Genomic DNA, 18,896 nt, shown 5'->3' with positions numbered 1-18,896 from the left:
TATCAGGAGAAGTTCCACTGGAATTGCTGAGTTTCAGCTTGTGGCAGAAGAGAACTTGGAGCATAGTAAGATGCAAGGAAAGTCTTAAGATAGATTTACATGTATTCCTTATTGTAAAAAGTGTTGCCTGTGAGACTAAGGCTGTTTTAGGATCTTCGTCTATAAAGCATTTAGTTTTCATAAAGCATTTAGAAGTTTGTGACTCAGCCTTTGGAAAACCAAATTGCTAATGCAGATGACTGCCCCATCTGATTTTGATTTCGACTTAGATGCCAACTATCAAACAAGGATATTTTTTATTTTTTACCTTTCACTTTAATCATCCATGAGATTAGATTTATAAACAAGCTCAGTCACTCGAGTAGTCTTGAACACTATTAAGGAACCAGATTGATTTTTTTTCCCCCACAGCCAAAATAGATCACTTATTTCAAAGACATGACAAGAAAGTCTAACTCCTGCCTAACGCTCTTTTACATTTTTATCTCAGCCTGCAGTGCCACCAGCTTTGCAGTGAGCAAGTGCACGTGTGAAAAATCTCTGTAGTTTGAATATAGCTGTTGTTTTTATTTTAAAAATAATAATCTTTAACGAGAGGCTCTTAGCTGTAACTTCTTACAGCTTGCAGTGATTGGAAGAACATTCTGTCTTGCACTTAGTGTGCACGTTATGGAGCTCAGTGACTACAATTCCCATTACGCATCAATTAAAAACTTTGTGCTGTTTCTTTCTTGCCTGTAAACTGTGTAGCCTACAGCACTCATCATTAGCACCATTCTCAGGTAGAATTTACTGGTGACTCCAGAAGCAAAAGTGAGGTTATTAATGTTACTTAAGAGCTCAGTTGTTGCTCTTCTATTCTTCTGCAAATAGCTACCACTGATAAGGAGCTAATTATAAACAGCATGGGTAGTTAATAACTTGGTAATATGTTTGTTTTCCTCTCATTAGGCTGTTCCCAGTCAGAAAAAAAAAAAAATTCTTTAAATACACAGACTCAGCAGAATTATCAGGCGGTAATTATATTGTATGCACACAATTTCCCCTATTGACACATAACAATTCTCTAAATTAAGGAATGGCCAAACCTGCATTCCACACATTCCACAAGACTTATTCTTCCTGTTTCTCACCAACTGGTTTTGCACACCCGCCAGCTCCTACCTGTGCAGAGCTTGGGGTGGGGAGGCTGCAAGCTCTAAACCAAGAGTGGAAGATTTTATGTCTGTTAAATGTGTTCTCCCTACACAGAGGAGCCTGTTCTTGAATGCTTTAAGTCTTAATAGAATACAGATTTGGGGGAAAAGAAAAAAAAAAAAAAAAACCAAAAAAAAAACTGAGCTGGCCCAGCCTTGGAAAAGTACTTAGAAGAGAAATTCTCAGTAAGGTCCCCACACAGTCTGTGCAACTCATTATGGAAAACAGAGCCAAGCTGAGTGTCTTTGGCTCTGGGATCCTCTCCCTGCAGATCTGCTGGAGCCAGCAGCCACCAGAGACCACTCAAAGGGCTCTTCTGTGTCCTGAGCCTCTGGTGAGGGAGGTGTGATGTCTCACAGGGGGATTCTTTAATGCTGACACTGGCCAGAGATACCCATTGGGGGCTTTCTGTGCTTGCTGGCACAGCTGCAGACTCAAATGCTTCTTATTGTAGGATAACGTGAACATTTGAACCAGGAATGGATTCTTCCATCATTCACTTGCCTGTGTTCCTTCTTATGGGACTGAAGTCTGAGCTAATTGAAAAGATTGAAAATAAAAGTTTGAACTGATAAACAATTTGCTTTCAGAATTAGCCATGAAAAAATCTGGCGGTGAAAATAAGTCTGGTGTGTCATCACCATATTCATTCAAACTGCAAGAACCACGCAATCCAAATGAAATTCTTGCCTTTCTACTAACCTCTGCGTGCTTTGAAAAATGTCCTACTCTGAATCTGTGAAAGCCTAAATGTCAGACTAACTTCTGGTCAAACTGGTGCTTGTTTAGGGGTTTGGCCTGTGAAATGTTGTTTTGTATCTCACCAAACAACAAATCTGTTCCACCTTGAGTTATTCTCAAGCATGTCCCAACAGCAGTGCCTGGGTTCCTCTTCCATGCCTTCATGATGTGTTTCTTGCATTCTCAGCTCCACAAAACGTCTCAAGTCTGTGGAGGATGAGATGGACAGCCCTGGTGAGGAGCCGTTCTACACAAGCCAAGGGCGCTCTCCGGGCAGTGGCAGCCAGTCCAGTGGATGGCATGAAGTGGAGCCAGGTAAGCCCCGGCTCCCAGAGCCCCAGAACATCATCTCCACTTGCTCTGTTTCGTTATCAGAATTGCTGTGTTAGAGAGGTGACCAGTTCTAGACGTCTCGTCACTTCCGAGAAACGGCCTCATGAAAATGTGGCAGTGGTTTTATTGCTCCTGCAGCTGTGAATGTTTCTGTAGTGTGTCACTTCTGTGTTTTGGCCAAATATCTGAAGTATTTAAATAATGCAGAGGAAGATAGGCGGTCTTTTTCTGTCAAATTGTCCAGATTCAGTTCTGGGATAGCTTTTTCTAGCAAAAAAGCAGTACCTGCCTGGGCTGTGCTCCATCAGTTACGCTGCTTAAATAAATATCCCTAAACTTATATAAGGTAGAAGGACTTTTCAAGGATTATACAACACTTGAGATCACTCAGTAATGACTTTTAAGAGACTTACAGAAGGAGTTGTTTTATTAATCTGTAATGCTGTGAAGTGTGATTGGAGGCTTCATATCAAAATAGACATCACTGGCTGTTACACTTCAGAATGTTGAGGAAGCTCTTTGGCCTCTTCTCAGTTAATTTTTGTGTGTGATCTTTCCCGTCGATCATTTTTTTGGGTTATGTTACGTTACATACTTAACTGTCCATTGATCACTTATCCTGAGATCATCTGGGTGTTTAATACTATTGGAAATATTTTTCTGTGTCAGTGTTATGTGCACAGGTGAAGTTAATGCCTCAGTGTTGCTTACAGCTAAATAATCAAGTATTTATTGCCAATAAAAATAACAGAAGTCTTATTTGTTAGAGGAAGGCAAGCAGTGCCTCACAGGGTTTGGGAAGGTCCTCTAAAAGTGCAAAGGACCTTTTGCAATACGTGTTTTTTGTCTTTCTTGTTCGTCTGGATTTAAAATAGTATGGGTCTGGTTTGTTTGGAAAAAACACATGCTTGTCCAGGGCACTGTGTATAATGAACTATAGAGCACAGAAAAGTAAATTCGACCTGCACAGCATTAAAATCAGTTCTGTGGGCACTTGGCCAGCCACCTATATCCTTCATCATGTAGGAAACATACCCACAGCTTTCTCTGGAGACCCTGTCAAACAGCTGTCCTTTACAGCATGCCCAGAAAGTCACCAAATTTGGGCTATTCCAGACTGGGAGGAGACTGATTCCTGTGCCTGGGAGCCCTTGGAGGATCCCCTGCCAGCTGCCCTCTCTCCTCTAATGAGGAGGATCCAGCTTGTGGGCCCTTATTGACTGCAGATGTGCCACTTTGGCAGGAGGAGAGGGTGGACCTGCAGGCAGACAAGTGCCAGGCTCCCCGTGACTGCCTTGCCACCGCCGTCCCCAGGGCTCTGGTGTTTGCTCTGAGGTGTCCTGCTCCCCAGCTCTGGGGGCTGTCCCCTCCATCAGCTCCAGGCTCCGGATGATGTAAGGCAGAGCTTCACCTCGCGCTAAACCTCTGCTCGCGGAGCGGAAGAAACGCGGACAAAAGCTCGGCTTAAAGGGAGAGATCCCAGCCTGTTCTGTGGACACAGATGGCTGAAAACTGGTGGGGTCACTGCTTCTGCATCACTGCCAGGCCGGGGGACACCTGCCCCCAAAGTTTGGGGTACTCGTTGTTAATGACAAATGTTCTCCATTTGTGCAGCAGCCAGAGGTTGGCTATTAATTCTGCTGTCACTCCTGGTGGTTTTCCCCACATGTGCTCATTACCTCTGGCTCATCCAAGCCCTGACTTGATGGTGGCACTGAGCTGCTGAGCTGGGCAAGGGAAGTACCCAAAGCCTTACACCTCCAAAGCGCCTCTGCTGCTCTTGGCACCACTGGGTGCCCGTCATGAGGAAGCACAGCTGCCTGTGTCAAACTTCCTGAGGTGCTCAGAAAGGCAAGAGCAAGTCAGACAAGAGAAGGTTCTTCCTTCCTCATGACCTTCCTCACTTATTATAGAAAAATCCCAGATTCTGCTTAATCTTGCTTCTAAAATGGCAGAAAATCACCTTGCAGCATCAGGGACTGTAGCCAGGTACCAACTAGATATAGCTCAGATTCACCAAGCCATCTATCACTGTCACAGCTGTGAAGAAAAAGAGCTTTCTTTATCCTGCCCACGTGGGATGCACTTCCAAGCCATCCTTGTGCTGAATCCACGCAGCCCCACCCCAGTGCTTCTGCCCTGGCTTTCCAGCAGCCTGTCCTCTGAATTCATTGCCTCAGCTTCTCTGTGAAACAGGGTCACTGCAAGAGCACGGCTGACAGAGGGATTGCCTGAAGAGCCACAGCTCATCAGTGGTGAAGGACAAAGCAGTGCTGAGTGCCCTTCCCCGCCAGGGCAGCACTGGTGTGTCACTGGCCCGAGGTGACACGTCCTGCTGTGGTCCATGCACAGACATCACACGGGGTGTGACACTAACGTGTGGCCTTTTGTGTTTGACACGGGGGTTTCACCTCCAGAGGAGTCTTTAGTGGGGCGTCTGCCTAGAAGATTATTTGGTCACCTGAAGACTGTACAAGTGATGTTAACATCCCATTTTAGCTGGGGGCTTTCCACAGCAGTCCTCTCTGAGAGGGAGCTTTGGAGCCTGGACCAGCTTCAGATCCATCCTTTCCGATGTCTTTATTTCCAGAGAAAGGCCTTGCCATTTATTTAATCTACAATCAAAATGGTGGCACAGTTTTTTAGCGTACAGTAATCTCTGAGCTTCGGTGTTTTGTTTTCTTCTCGGTGAAATTTGCAGTAGAAGTTTAAAGACTAAACCCATCTTTTTGTTTAACTTGGCATTTCTTCCCTGCAGCTCATTTGGTGCTGTGTGGGATAACACAGGTATCAGCAGTGCAGAGTGGTGCTGTTTCAGAAGACAGGCTGAGGTTTTATCCCGTGCTGGCAGAGCAGTGCAAGCCAGGTTTCCAAAGTCCATAATTAAACCCTGTCCTTTGGGTTACTGGCCAAACAACAGGAGGAGGAAATCAGACCAAGGAAAGGAAGCTTAGACTTGTCTGTGGGATGGCTGCTCTGGCTGGGAAGGAAAGTTCAGAGAGGAGCCAGCAGCCAACCTCCCAGCCCAGTAGGATCCACACCAAAGATAATAATACATCCTTTGCCTTTATTGCCTTTGAGTAGATTGCTTCCTCACAGGAGATTTAGATTTATGCAGAGATAGCTCCTTGGCCTATATGCCTTGACAGGTTTATGGGAGCGAGAGGATGAATATTCCATCTCTGTGTGTCGCATCTGCTTAATTTTGAGGTGTGCACATGAGAAAGAGGGGAGAATCAAACGCTGGAGCAGGTGTGAAGCACACACGTGCTGGTGGCACAGGCCCTGGGAGAGGGTGGTAGTGAAAGGTGTGGCCTGGGACAGTGCAGGGAAATCAGGGGTGTGTGAGAGGGAGATGGAAGAAATGCACTTCAAAGAGAGCAAAACCTAGAAGAGAAGGGGAAAATGAGAAAGCAGCTTTAGACCATACAGAAGGGGAAAAGAACAAATGCCAGGAAAACAAAGATTTGACTTCCTAGAAAGGAAGTATGAAACGGAATATGTGAACTCCTCTTGGAGAAAGGGAGCACTCCAGGCAGAGGGTTATTTACCGCCAGCCGTGACTAGTCGCTCTACATCTGTCTCCATTTCTTTCTCTTGAACAAATTCCCTTTTTGGATACTCTTCTTCCTGCTTTGCTTCCCTGTGATTGCCCCTGTAAGTGGTCTTTGGAGGGCAGGCTGTATGCTCAGAACATATGTGCAAACTGGCCGGAGAACAGGAGAGGACAAAACCACTCTGTGTGCTATTTAGATTAGGCAGTGGATGCTTCCCCCGTGCCTGCTCCTGTGTGCAGGATACAGGCTGCACCTACTGTCCATCCACAGCCCTTCCTCTGGGCTTTCACTTGCTCTGCTGAGGCTCCCTGATGTCTGTCTCACGCTGAGACTTTGCTGGGTGTAGATCCTCCGTGTAGATCCTCACCCACCACCAGCAGCACAACCTCTCCATTCGTGGCACATCGGGCTTGCAGAGATGAGCAAAGGACTCAGCTTTCTTTATTTTGCAGAAATTTCCTGTGACCAAGGGTGCAGCAGTCCCCTTGTACTTCAGATGTGACAGCCAAAGCAAACCCCAGCATTAATCCCATGTTCCTTGTGCTGTACTCCTTGAGTCTCACATCCATTTACCTGCACTCGAAAGCTCCTGGGGAGCTCTCCGACCTAAAAAGGCTGGAGTCTGCCAGAAAAGATGAATTTCCTTTCACAACAGGAAGGCTTAGGAAGTAAAACAAAGCAGACATGTAGTAAATTACTTCTGCTTTTCAAATACCTTTTGCGGTATCCTCCTTACCATTACTTTATCTCAGCACTTTCAGTACATAACTCTTGTTAACTGAGAAGAAGGGCAAGAGAGGATAAAGATGATGTTAGTAAGAAAATAAGGCAACATCACACTGGCTTTGAACTCCTGCACAAAGCTGGCCTGTGTTCAGTTCTGTGGCAGCTCTGCTTGTAATGGGGGTAAGCCATAATTACAGGTATACGTTTTTTAATTCCATAATAAGCAAACATTGAGTTCATGTATATCTATATTCCACTTACGCATTTCTTTTAATGCGTTCTCTTGATCCAGTCCAGGAGTAAAGTTCACATTGTGCTCCCTCAGTCGTTTTGTGCAACATATGGATGGTATTTGCCAAGTCTGCTTCCATTGTGTTTCTACAGCGTGGCGTGGAAAGAAATGTTTAAGATGCAAATTCAGAGTACCCTGTTGGATTCTTTAGTTAGGTATTCCACTTGTTTCTTTGCTTAGATCTTCTGCTTTATTCTTAGATCTTCTACTTGTGTTTCTACACGGTAGTTCAGTCCCTAGAGGACAGTAATCCCAGGAAAGGCACATGTTTGCACTCCTTGCACTTCTTGAGGTATCTGAAGAGACAAACAGCTCTGCTTTGGTTGTGGCCTTGACCACCTTGGTTTGCAAAATGTCTGGAGCTCTGTGGTCCTTTTTCCACTGAGAGACTGATGTGGCTGTTCATGTATGGTCATCCCCTTGCCCCAGCTCCACTCTGGATGTTCTGCTCCCATTATGCAGTGCTGGGCCTGTTGTGTCTTCACCTTGAAAACCCCAGGAAACAAACAAGACTTTCAGTGCAGAAACCTTAAGAAATTAATACCACCTCTTGCACTGCATGGCTGATAGACATATCTGCAGTTCTAGGGGCTCATGAGGTTGATAATTTCTCATGAACCTGCAGAAAGCTGGAGAGCTCCCCATTAGACTGCCAGACTCGTCTGTGGTGGTAGCGATGTTTTTAAAGCCAGCCTCATGATTGCTCACTGAACCGCCCGGGCTGCTGCTGCTTGTTCTCATGCCACCATCTATGGGACTGTCTGAAAACAGTTTCTGAGGAATTTCTGTTCCACTGAGGAGCTGAGATCTTATTTTGGAGTATTTCCCTTGCAGTGTCAGTGACCCATAGCTGAATGGTGCCGTGTCTCTCCCCATGGCTGGTTATGGAACAGCCACGTGCAGGCAACCAGTCCAGAACTTGTTTCAATAATGCTTTTCTTAAATCTGGCATGGGCTTTCCCCTCAGCATGCAAGAAAGCTTCTCCATGTTTACTGAGAAACTTTTATTTATGCCATATGCATCAGAAAAGCTCATTCAGGCATAGTTCAGATGACCACAAGAGTTTGTTTTCAATGTCTGTTCGGAATTACATCTTGGAAGTTCGAGAGAAAGTGCTATAAGGGAGATCCTAGATCGTTTTCTTTATGCCCTAAGCACAGTTGTTGCCTGGCCCTGCCTGGAAGATAAAATTTTATGTGTGGTGTGTCCCAGCATCAGTGATGCAGAGTGTGTCTGATCTGTCCTCAGGCAAAAGGTCTGTGGGCCCATCAAAGGCCTTGACATCGTGCACTAACTCAGAGCCCAGAGAAGTTTTCAATGATTGTGCTGCATTACTGCCAAAGATTCAAGGGATTGACTGCAGAAAATATGATGAAAAACATGAGAACCATGTATTATACAAAATAAGGAATAGAAAAAGAATCTCTTTTCACTGGGAAAACATTCAACTTCAGATCTGGAGTATTCAATGTCAAATAATTCTCTGGCACTACTTTTCAGTGACTTGCTGCAGTGGGCAGTTTTCACTGGGCCATAACTAGACAAAGGAATTTCATTATGTTAATTAATTTCCTTGAGCAGAACTTTTGGATACTCATAGATAATTTCCTTGAGCTGAACTTTTTGGATACTCACACTACAGAAGAAAGACAAAGCCTAGGCAGCATCACTTTTCCTTAGACCAGAGGAGGTCTAACATCCAGGATCCCTGCCAGTTGTATTTACTCAGTATTTCCCAGATGTGACTTTGAATTGCCCTCTGGTTCTCAGTGTGTGAGGTCAGGCAGTCCCAGAGCTGTTCTGCCTGTACCTGCCTGGTGCAGCAGCTTCATTTCACACCTCAGCACATCTCCCAGCAGCACCTCTGCCATTTGTTCCTCCACTGAACTTAATATTGAAAGGCAGTGGGAACATTTCACACAGAATGGTTCAGGCTGGAAGGGACCACCGTGGGGTCATCTGGTCCCACCTCCCTGCTCAAGCAGGGTCATCCCAGAGCACAGGCCACAGTCTTGGATATTTCCAGTGAGGGACACTCCACATCTTCTCTGGGCAACCTGCTCAGGAAAGAAGTTGTTCCTCAGGCTCAGGACGAACTTTGTTCTTTAACATGGAATTCAGCAAGGCCCCACGTGCAGGCAGCCACCTAAAAACTCCAAGTGAACAGGTAAATGCTTGAAGTGAAATGTATGATGGAAACACACTTCAAGGAACTCCAGCAGCTGTAGGATACAGAGCACTCCTTAAATGTCTTATTTTTTTCATAGAGTCCATGTGTTGCCATATCCCTGCTCTCTGCATTACAGTATCCCATCAAAACACAAGCTGCCCAGTGGTTTTTAAGAACATAAGATTTTTCTTTTCTTCTAAGAGCAATAACACTTATCAACTTTTACTGAAATACCATATCAGCTCCTTGTCACTGGCAGTCTACAGTTCCTGCCGCTAAAAGTTTAATGCATTTACAGGAGCACTTAGGCATCAAGACTTTGATATCACAATCTGTTAGTCACAGGTGCTACATGATAGGTTTGTGTTAGCACATTATAGATCTTTTATCAGATACTGCACAAAATGTGTGTGTTTCTCTGCCAGGCAATCAGAATCAGGCTGCTGCATAGCTGATGAGTTACTCACCAATATAAGTTGTTGTTTATTTTAAACACAACTTTCCCAGAACTGCACCTTAATGGATAAGTTAAACTCTAATTGGTCAAGGCCAGTGAAGACCAGGAACTTAATGGAGCCAGGAAAGGCAGCAGGTCCATGGTGGTGCTTTGAGCATTGTCAGTCTTTCACAGTGGCATTCGTCAAGTCGAGTGATTAACATTGCTCATTTGCCATCGCAGACAGAGTCACTTTGACAGCAAATTACCACTGGATCAATAGCTCAGCTTGTCTTTGGCAATTCACGTAGTAGCATGAGACCTGTGACAACATGCCATGCTGCTGGCAGTGCTGCCTCAAAACCATGGAAGGAAGTTGGAGGTAGGGGAAGAACTGCTCACCGAAAAGTCAGTTCAGACTGAAAAAGTTCTAGATGTTTTCACATCCCTCCCAGGCTCCTTTTATTTTTTTTTCCAGACGCTGGGCAACACAAAAGAACTTGGCCTTGGGATTCAGCCGAAAGTGTACTTTCCATTTTTAATAAAATTAGTAATCCCATGCAAGTGTTGAAGCACATGCCTCAGCTTTGCTGTAATCCCCTGAGGAAAACATCCCTTCAGCCTGGTCCCGGAGAAGCCGGGCGGTCGGTCAGCGTTGTGGCTTTGCTCCTTGCATCTAGTTCCAGATGTCAGGAAATGCATCATTTAAAAATGGACGTGGAGCTGTAGGAGTTCTGAGTTGAAAATGCAGAAAGAATTCTCCTGCAGTTATCAAATTAAAGCTGTTTTTGACTGGCCTGGTGCTAACATCACCCCTGCGTGCTGCTTTCACTGACCTCAGTGGCCGAGAGAATAGCAGATCTTTTGTGCACTGGCACAGTGTAAGGTCACCTGAGGTATTTCTGTCACCAGACACAATTCACATCACCTGCATCCTTTTTCAGACATATAGGAAGGATTTCCTGCATAGAAAACTATTCCCTGACAAAGGCTGGAACAATGCTTCCCAATGAGAACAGGATTCCTGGGATGGCCGCGCTGTGTTGGTCATCCATGGGCCTGACCTTCCTCAGGTGCTGTTGGTGGCCAAGCAACATTTTGTTGCCACCCACTGTTGATCAGAGAATCAAAGAATCACAGCATGTCCCACCCCTGCCCCAGGCAGGGACACCTCCCACCATCCCAGGTTGCTCAGAGCCCCATCCAGCCTAACCTTGGACACTTCCAGGGATGGGGAGTCCTCAGCCTCTGCCCACGACAGCCCAGAAAATGTAACTTAAAGCAAAGAAGTGATGTGTCTTGGGCTTCACTTTTGACAGAGAGTGAAAACTCCCACCTTCCTTGGCACTGAGACAGAAGCAGACACTTCCTTTCCACAGGTGAGCTCTGAAAGACAGAAGCTCCTCTGGTTGACTGCGGCTGTGCATTTCTTGCTGATCTGGGGTCTGTCAAACCTGAATCTTTGTCAGCTTCAGGCAGGTCTCCTCTGACCCAGAGATCCTTGAAGATCATCTGATAGTGCAGCACGGGGCTGTTTAGTTCCAAAATGGCATTAAACACATTAAAAGTAGTCTTCCAAAAATTGAACTAGTCTTCTTGTTTGCTTCTGGGACCAATTCAGGATGTTGACTTGGATCTATAAACTCTCCTATAGATTAGATCTTGGTTGGGAAATGGACTACATTCCTTTCATGTGCTGTCTTAGCAGTTGAGATCAGCAGACTTGCTTTTTCTAATGTGTTTGGGAAGCAGAAGCAATATTTTATCTCCTGTGGTATGCTGCTGGTATAGAAATGTGCAGGCTTATTAATTCTTCAGGACACAGGAAAGTCTTCATCACCTGTGTAGGCAGTCATGGGAAAGGACCCACTGCAAAGACTCCACTGAACTCTTTCTTTTTTTTTTTTTTTTTTGAAAGCAGCTGGAAGATATTAGTAATCTTCAGAGCCAATATACAGTACATATTGAGAGCCAGTAAATGATGCATATTATTGCAAATTCCTGTGCACTTCTGCATTTTTTAAAACAGATAACTAAAATACTCACCTAGCCAGATCGGTTCCCCCAGGGATGCACATTTTCAAGCAGAGGACAAACCAAAAACACAGAAGAGAACAAAATTAGCCAGATAGAATGGCTAAGTGTTTGAAACAAATGGTTTTAAGATCACTGAGTGAGGAGCATGACCTCCTTTTGCATCAGTCAAGGCAACTGTGAAACTTTGTGAAAGAAGCTCACCACAAAACAGATGCTGGGCTATCTTAGGTAAATAAGTTACAAAAAAATAATAATAAACCCCCCACACACACTTTTTACAAAGCACAGCTGTGTAAATACTGCATGAGACAGGGGAAAGGGGGAGAGATGTAACATACACCCTTTTTTATGCAGAAGTTCTGCTCTGGGCACTGTTTATTAACATTCCCAGTACAACCATCACTCCAGTGCCTAGCACACAGTGCAGCTACTGTGCTCCCTGCACATGTTTGATCTTGGCTTTAGAGGAGAAAACAAGCTTTATTTTGAAGGAAACATTTTCACCCAAAGATAAAAGGTGCAAGGAGAGGTGTTAGGAGACAGGGGGAATTATAGGATCATGGAATGGTTTGGGTTGAAAGGGACCTTTAAAAGCTCATCCCATGGGCAGGGACACTTTCTGCCGTCCCTGGCTGCTCCAAGCCCCATCCAGCCTGGCCTTGGACACTTCCAAAAGACTGTACAGACACAGGAAGAAGACCAAATCTCATCTCTTTTTTCCATTCTGTTTCCCACACTTTCTGCCACACTGACTTTAGATGTGCTCCTGCTTCTGCGCCAGGTGAGGAGCAATTCTCCTTAATTTCATTGTGCTGGATGCCTGCTGCAATTTTCCTGCTTCTCAACTGCCAGGTACAGCACATTCCAGCCTACAAAAATCTGCCCACAGAGAGGAACAAATGGCTCTTCTCAGCTAGACCAAAGGCTCACCTAGACAGGCAGCTCACTGTCTCTGACAAGAGCTGGTGGTGGACACTTAAGGGAAGATAACAACAGTAGGAGAGGCATCCAGTGATGCTTTTCAGAGCACAGCCTCATGGATTTTGGCAGCAAACAGCTTGGTTTCACAAGCCAGAGGTTTTGTTCACATCTTTGTGATTGACTGCCTTCAGTGAACTTTCCTTTCAGAGATGTGCTTTTAACCCATTCTTTATTTTGGCCTCCACAACATCCCATGGCAGAAAGTTCCAGTTTTACTCAGTGCTGCATGAGGAAGAACCACTTCTTTTGTCTGCTGCCTGATCATTTTGCTGGATGCTTCTTAGTGGTTTTCTTTTTCCCTGCCAGAAGTAGTGAATAAATCATCCCCAGTTACTTTCTTTACTTTCCTTCAAGTTAAGTGCTGCCCAACACTTTGACCGCAGCAGTCAGCGAGCACAGGGAAGCACAGAAATCCATCCAGCAGCCTCTCAGCTCGGGTAACAATTTGTCTGAGTGGCTGCAGAGCCACCTTATACCGGCAGAAATGTCTGTGTGCAGTGACAGCAGCTGTGCTGTTCACCCAGAGTGGGTTTTCTGTGACTTCCACCCCAGAGCTCACGGTGTGAATGCAGTGAGCCTAAAGAAGGGATGATGTTTTAACTTCTTTCAGTTTTCAGCTCCAAAGAAACTTAAACCTCAGCATCTAGTATGGCTACAGCTCTGTTCTGGTTCCACCTTGCTCAGGGAAGAGCAGGAGATCCACAACATCCTCCACCTCTGCTGGTCCTCACCACTCCAGCACAGCCCTACTGACATCATCCTTTCTGCTCTTCCCTTACATCAGTGCTCGCTGCTATTTTTAGTGTGATATACACCAAAAAGCATAACATAAGAGATCCTCTTGCTAAATTTAGCTGGAAAATTATAGGCTGTTTTACTGTTTTTTTGCACAGTCTTCATTTGCCTCAATAGATTTGCGTGCAGCTCCTGGAACCCCGAAAAGCCAGAGAAGTGAGGTGGTACCTGCAGCGCCAAGAGCAGCACTCTGAGAAAAATGGGACTGTTTTATCTCAACAAGGGCTGGAGGCAAAGTCTTGGGGTCCACTTATAGGAGGGAAATCATTTTATTTAAAAAAAAAAAAGTAAGGATTTACAATCAAGGAGATATGAAAAATATAAATGTATGGATTATCTTTCTTCGCATTTAGTGTTTTATTGCAGCAGCCCACGTTTGTCTCCAGGAGTATTATCCATGATGCAGCACACTAATGCACTACCTTGCTCTGAACAGGAGAAAGCACTTTGGATGTAGTCCAGGTTTAACCCTGTCTTAGGGCTTGCTTTTACTTTTAAACAAAATACCAGCAAATGAAAGTAAAGCACCATCCTGGCTCTTCCTTGGAGCGTGGCCAGTCCTGCACGTGAGGAGCAGCTTTGAGACAGAGGGTGATGCTCATTCCCACTTGGTTCATGACTCCTCTGCCTCTCTTTACCCTTCCAGTCCCCACAACCCACCTCTGTTCTCCATCTTTGAGTGAAATCCCCCCAGACACACGTCACCTAAAGGTGCTCTGCAAGGAGCTGCTCCTGGTCAAAGGGACTGTTCAACATCTGACATCAGGCTGATCCCTGAAAAGACCCCTGCCATCCAGGCAGAATTGCAGATTCTGGCTGTTTGGAGGTTTTAAAAATTAAAACATTCCCCCAAACAGCTGTATTTCTTATGCAAATCCCCCACCAAATGGTACCTTGTGAGTATCAGAGAAATTGTTTGTCCTCTGCTAAAAAATGATCACCTAGAAACCCATTAATTTGGGGGGGTGGGAAGGTTTTAAGAGGACAAAGCAGGCTTCAAACCACATTTCTCCCATGCCCTGTGAACTGTTGTGCTATTGTGATTTTACAGTGCTATTCCTCTGCTTCTGCTGGGTTTTTCTCTTTAATGTAATGTGGATAACCCAGAACAAAAACTGACACTTAATTCTGAGTAAACAGTGGCAGCGACTGAATAGAAACTTGATGTCAAATATACAACCACCCTGGGAAAGTCAAAATCCATTGCTTTCTCCTCTCTTCCAGTTGTGTCCTCCATGAGTGTATTATCCATAAAATTAGTGATTTAAAAAGGCATGGAAACATTACTTTTCATATTCATAGCGTCACTTTAAAAAAAATGGTTAAAAATCGATTTGCTGGCCTCTTGGGGAAATGCTGTAATGTTTTTGGCTGTCTTCTACTTTCTGCTGCCAGCTAAAAGTACCATCTGGCTTGTTTAGGGCCCTTTTCCATATCAGGTGCTTCCAAAATTCTCCCCAACCAGAGGATTGTTTCGTTGGGTTGCTCTGCCTGCTGAGGCATGTGTCCTGGGCTGGGAATCCTACTGCTTCTGTTCCCTGCCATCTTGCTGACAGTGGTGTGTGTATGTTTGGGCACGGATCTTGCTGCCTCTCTCCCGAGGACATTTGCATCATTGTCAGCTGCACATATTAAATTGATATGCAGGGCTCAGAAACACGTATCCCATCTTTTGTCCCTTTGTTTGTGCAATTGTTGTGGTTTTAATTCTTCTTTGACACCTGGAATATCACAAAGCTGCTGATAATTTGTTGGCTACTAAGGGAAATGACATTGATAGGAGGATAATGTGTGTCAGACTTATATCTCGATAATTGCGGACACACCCCGAGCCCTCGCGGCTCAGGGAATGAATATCCTAAATCCATCATTAATTTGGAGAGTGGCATGTGGCAGTTGGCTGTGGTGTCATCCTCTCGCTGCAAGAGTCACTGGCGAGGGGTTTGGAGGCAGTTTGGGTGTTTCCTGCACGGCTGCGTCGATGCGCGTCTCCTACGCGCCGCTCTCCGTGCGTCCTCGCTGCCATTTCATGGCATTTCCGTGACACAATGGGGTGGATTTTCCCACTCCTCACGGGAGGAAGGCAGCTCCCCACGGGCCTCTTCTCCTGCCCAGGAGGACCAACCCAAGCAGAGAACTGATGCTCTGCTCGCGGCACCAGTTGACGCTGACGCCTCCTCCTCGGGTGACCCTTCGCTTTTCAGATTTACTTGGAAATAGAAACACACCCCTGAAGGGTTCATGAGCAAATTTGAAGCCCTCTAGTTGCAAAGTCCAGGCTTGATGTGATTGTGTGGGAGAGCAGGAAGGGTGTTTTGGAGCAGCTACTGCCGTGAGCCGTCTTGTCCTATTTCAGAAATGATCTGTGCCATACGCTGCTGACTTTTCCTGTCCATCCATTAAAAAGTGAATTATGAAGAGTGCTGAGACAAACAGATAGGAGTTTAACCTTGTTAGTAAATATCAGGTAGCTGATATATACTGCTAGAATGTTACATCACAGCCTCGCTCTTCAATATAAGTTTATAAAATTATCTTGTTACTATATAAACTGCCTTGGCTGGGTACATTCTTCCAGAGGGTTATTGTTTGCTGGATGTTGGCACAGTAGCATGACTCCGAAGAGTCAGTTCACGACGTGGTGAATTTTAAAGACTTGGGAGATGGCCATATCTATTTTTCAGCAAAGGAATGAAAGCTTTTTTCCTTTTTTTTTTTTTTTTTTCCCTCCTCTAAGGTATTAAAAGTTTCAAAACATGTGCTGAAATGAAAAGGAAATAATAACTAAGACCTGGATGGGAAGTAGTGCCTCGGAGTACTGATTTTGTTTATTTGCTTGTTTCCCCCAAAATCTTAATATTTCAAGTTCAAGTTAATATTTTAAATCAAATAAACCTGTTCTGTGAACTAGTAAGGTACTTGAACTATTATCACACATTATTCATTTATTTCTGTGTGAGTGCAATAAAAATTTTACAAGCTGTAATCTTGTTCTTTTAATAGAGAGAAAACTATGCAGAATATGTTGCTTAGAGTATTAGATAAGCTGCAGTATGTTAATCAAATATTTTTGTGATATGAGGGCAGTTGAGAAAACAGTACAATTTTTGCTAATGGCACTGGTAAGTAAACGGATCTATCATTACATTGTCATGAAAAGTGACATTGAGCAGAAACACCCTGCCAATCCCTAGAAGATAAGTATTTAATGTAATTAGACAGACACTGTCTCCTTTGTTGAACGTAGCATTAATCACCCAGAGAAGTCCAACTTTATATGAAATGGCTTTTTCTGATATGTCTTTGTATTAGAAAGCTTCTCACACGGTTTTACCACGGTGATATGTTTGAAGAAATGACTGCAGCAGCTACACGGGTTTCCTCATGGCACATTTCTTGCTGTTCTGTGTTCCATAATATTTAATTCTTTTTTATTTAGCAGTGTTGCATTACAGAGCTGTGACTTGTTCCTAAGTCTAGAAAGCTACGTGCAATTGGAGCTGAACCTCTTTGAACCAGTGTAATGCATTCAAGTTGTAGAATATAAAAGCAACACAAATAGCTTCCATTATGTTCTTCAGTCCTTCCTCTGTGGTGTTAGCACAGGTTCATTGTTATGGCATAAGCAAAATATTTCTTGCCTCAAATGCTCATCCATAATATCACACACAAAAAAAACCAAAAACCAACCAAAAAAAAACCAAAAAACCCCCAACAAACAAACAAAAAAAGAACTTCTTTTTATGAAAATCTCATTGTTAAATGGATGAAAAATGTTGCCCCCTTCCAGAATTCATTGGCACTACATTTTTTTTCCCTCTTTTTTTTTTTTTTTTTTTTTTTCCCCCTCTCCTCTGTTGCTTGTAATTTGTACTGTGAAACGCTGTCTGGTTATGAGCTGGTATCAATTTGAGTCAGTGCACAGCTGTGTCTTCCCACCTTCTCAGTGGTGCCGAGGGCTTTGAAGGGAAAGAAAAGGGTTTAGTCAGAGATGACAGCCAACTTCACCGGGTAACAGGTGGAGGTCAAGTTGGTTTATTTGTTGGGCTGAACAGAGTGCAGAGATGAAAAATCTTTGCCATAATAAGGTTTAGGAAGAAAATGCTGACTAGTCTAAGCTTTGATTCCAGCTGACAGATCCTTTTCTAGTGTTCATTACTTGATTTCACAGTTCAGGCAATTTTAAGAGGCTTAAAATTATGTTTCTGCTCTCCTCTATAAAACTTTCCGATCACTTTCTAATTTTTGCTTTAAGTAAAGTTATAGGGACTGCCTGATATATCACTCCTGCCTGTAGACTCTTACAAAGTCAATATGCCATCAAAAATGTAAGGATAAGCTTTTTTTTAAAAAAAAAAAAAACCTGCTTTCACTGATTCTTTTAATAAATGAAGTAAAAAATTCATGTATAGGCACCGAATCGATTAGAAAATTAAAATTAAAAACTTTCTAAAAAAAACCCCTTGAACAGTGGATAGTAAACTAAGGAGGATGCTCAAGAAGCCAGTGTTCCTTGTCTGGGCATTTGGGATTTCTGTGCCAGTGAAGCCCAGAGTGCTGGGCTCCAGTCCCTGTGCTCCGTGCTGACAGGGAGCCACAGCCAGGCCCTGAGAATCAGAGCAGAACACGCTGGCTTTGTGTGCCTGGGGCTGGGGTGACCACACAAAGGGATTTCACTGGGCTGAGCCTGCAGCCTTTGGGTCTCTCCGAGCTCTCCCTCCCCTGTGCCAGCTCCTGGGAGGGACACGGAGCCGTCCCTCCTCTCCCACCCTTTTTCTTCCACCACCACCACCTGCTTCCTACCTGCTGGAGTGGGCAGAACAGGATTATCTTTAGCCATTTGCTAAAATCTTCCCCCTCAGACTTTCTATTACTTCTGCATTCATTCTTTGCAGGAAGAGGAAACTCACTGGTCAAACCCTTGGACACCAGAATAGTTGCATGCAGTTTCCCAGGGAGCCAGATAGCTCTAAAGCTTCCCAGTGAGTGACAGTTTCTCTCTTCTATTCTTCTGAAACATGTGTTTTACACATATACTGAAAAATGTTAATATCAATTTACAGCCAGATCCTTGCTTTTTTTTTTTTTTTGCTTTTTTTTTTTAAAGGTTTAAAAAAAATCAAATCTCCCAAAGTATTTACACTTAGAGCACCTCAGCACACATGTCACTTTTTTTACGTAGGAAAAAGTGTTGGATGCTCTTATACACATAGCATCATTGGGCTTTTGAAAGCTGTTAGCTCATTCTGAGTTAGTGGCAAGAACGCTGGACTTGCCAGCACCAAACTGTGAAACCTTTTCTGTGTGACTGGTAGAAATCTCATGGGGGTAGAAATCCAAAAAAAAAAAAAAAAAAAAAAAAGGGGGGGGGGGGGAGGGGCGGGGGATGTAAATCTGTGTATTTGGATTCGAGCAGCTTCAATAGCATGATATCAACTTTGTCCTAGAAGTCCTTGAATCACAAATCATTTGGGAGAGTGTTCTGGAGAATTACCACTGTATGCTTTCCCTGGTTTTTTACTCTTTTCTAGGCGTCCATTAGTTCCCACTGTCAGGGAGAGGATTCTGGACTAGGTGGATCCCTGTAATCTGATTTGGCATGGCTATTTTTCTGTGTTCCTAAGCTCATG

The 18,896-nt window shown here is 44.2% G+C and overlaps 1 protein-coding gene across 13 annotated transcripts in view; it reads left to right on the top strand.

The window, feature by feature from the left end:
• Positions 1–18,896, top strand: part of NFIA (nuclear factor I A) — a 250,410-nt gene that overhangs the window by 169,716 nt on the left and 61,798 nt on the right. For 7 of the 13 annotated variants that reach the window (XM_041421921.1, XM_041421917.1, XM_041421920.1 and 4 more), the window contains exon 6: positions 2,126–2,253. In XM_041421921.1, coding sequence (XP_041277855.1) covers positions 2,126–2,253 — 128 coding nt within the window. Of the gene's footprint in view, positions 1–2,125; positions 2,254–18,161; positions 18,249–18,896 lie in introns of all 13 variants that reach the window. The other 6 variants (XM_041421911.1, XM_041421912.1, XM_041421915.1 and 3 more) reach the window with 1 other exon arrangement.

This window comes from Onychostruthus taczanowskii, unplaced genomic scaffold (genome assembly GCF_017590055.1).
Source record: "Onychostruthus taczanowskii isolate IOZ18803 unplaced genomic scaffold, ASM1759005v1 scaffold7, whole genome shotgun sequence".
In the NCBI taxonomy this organism is placed as follows: domain Eukaryota; kingdom Metazoa; phylum Chordata; class Aves; order Passeriformes; family Passeridae; genus Onychostruthus; species Onychostruthus taczanowskii.
Note: the sequence above shows the minus strand (reverse complement) of the source record. Positions and strands in the feature narration are given on the sequence as shown.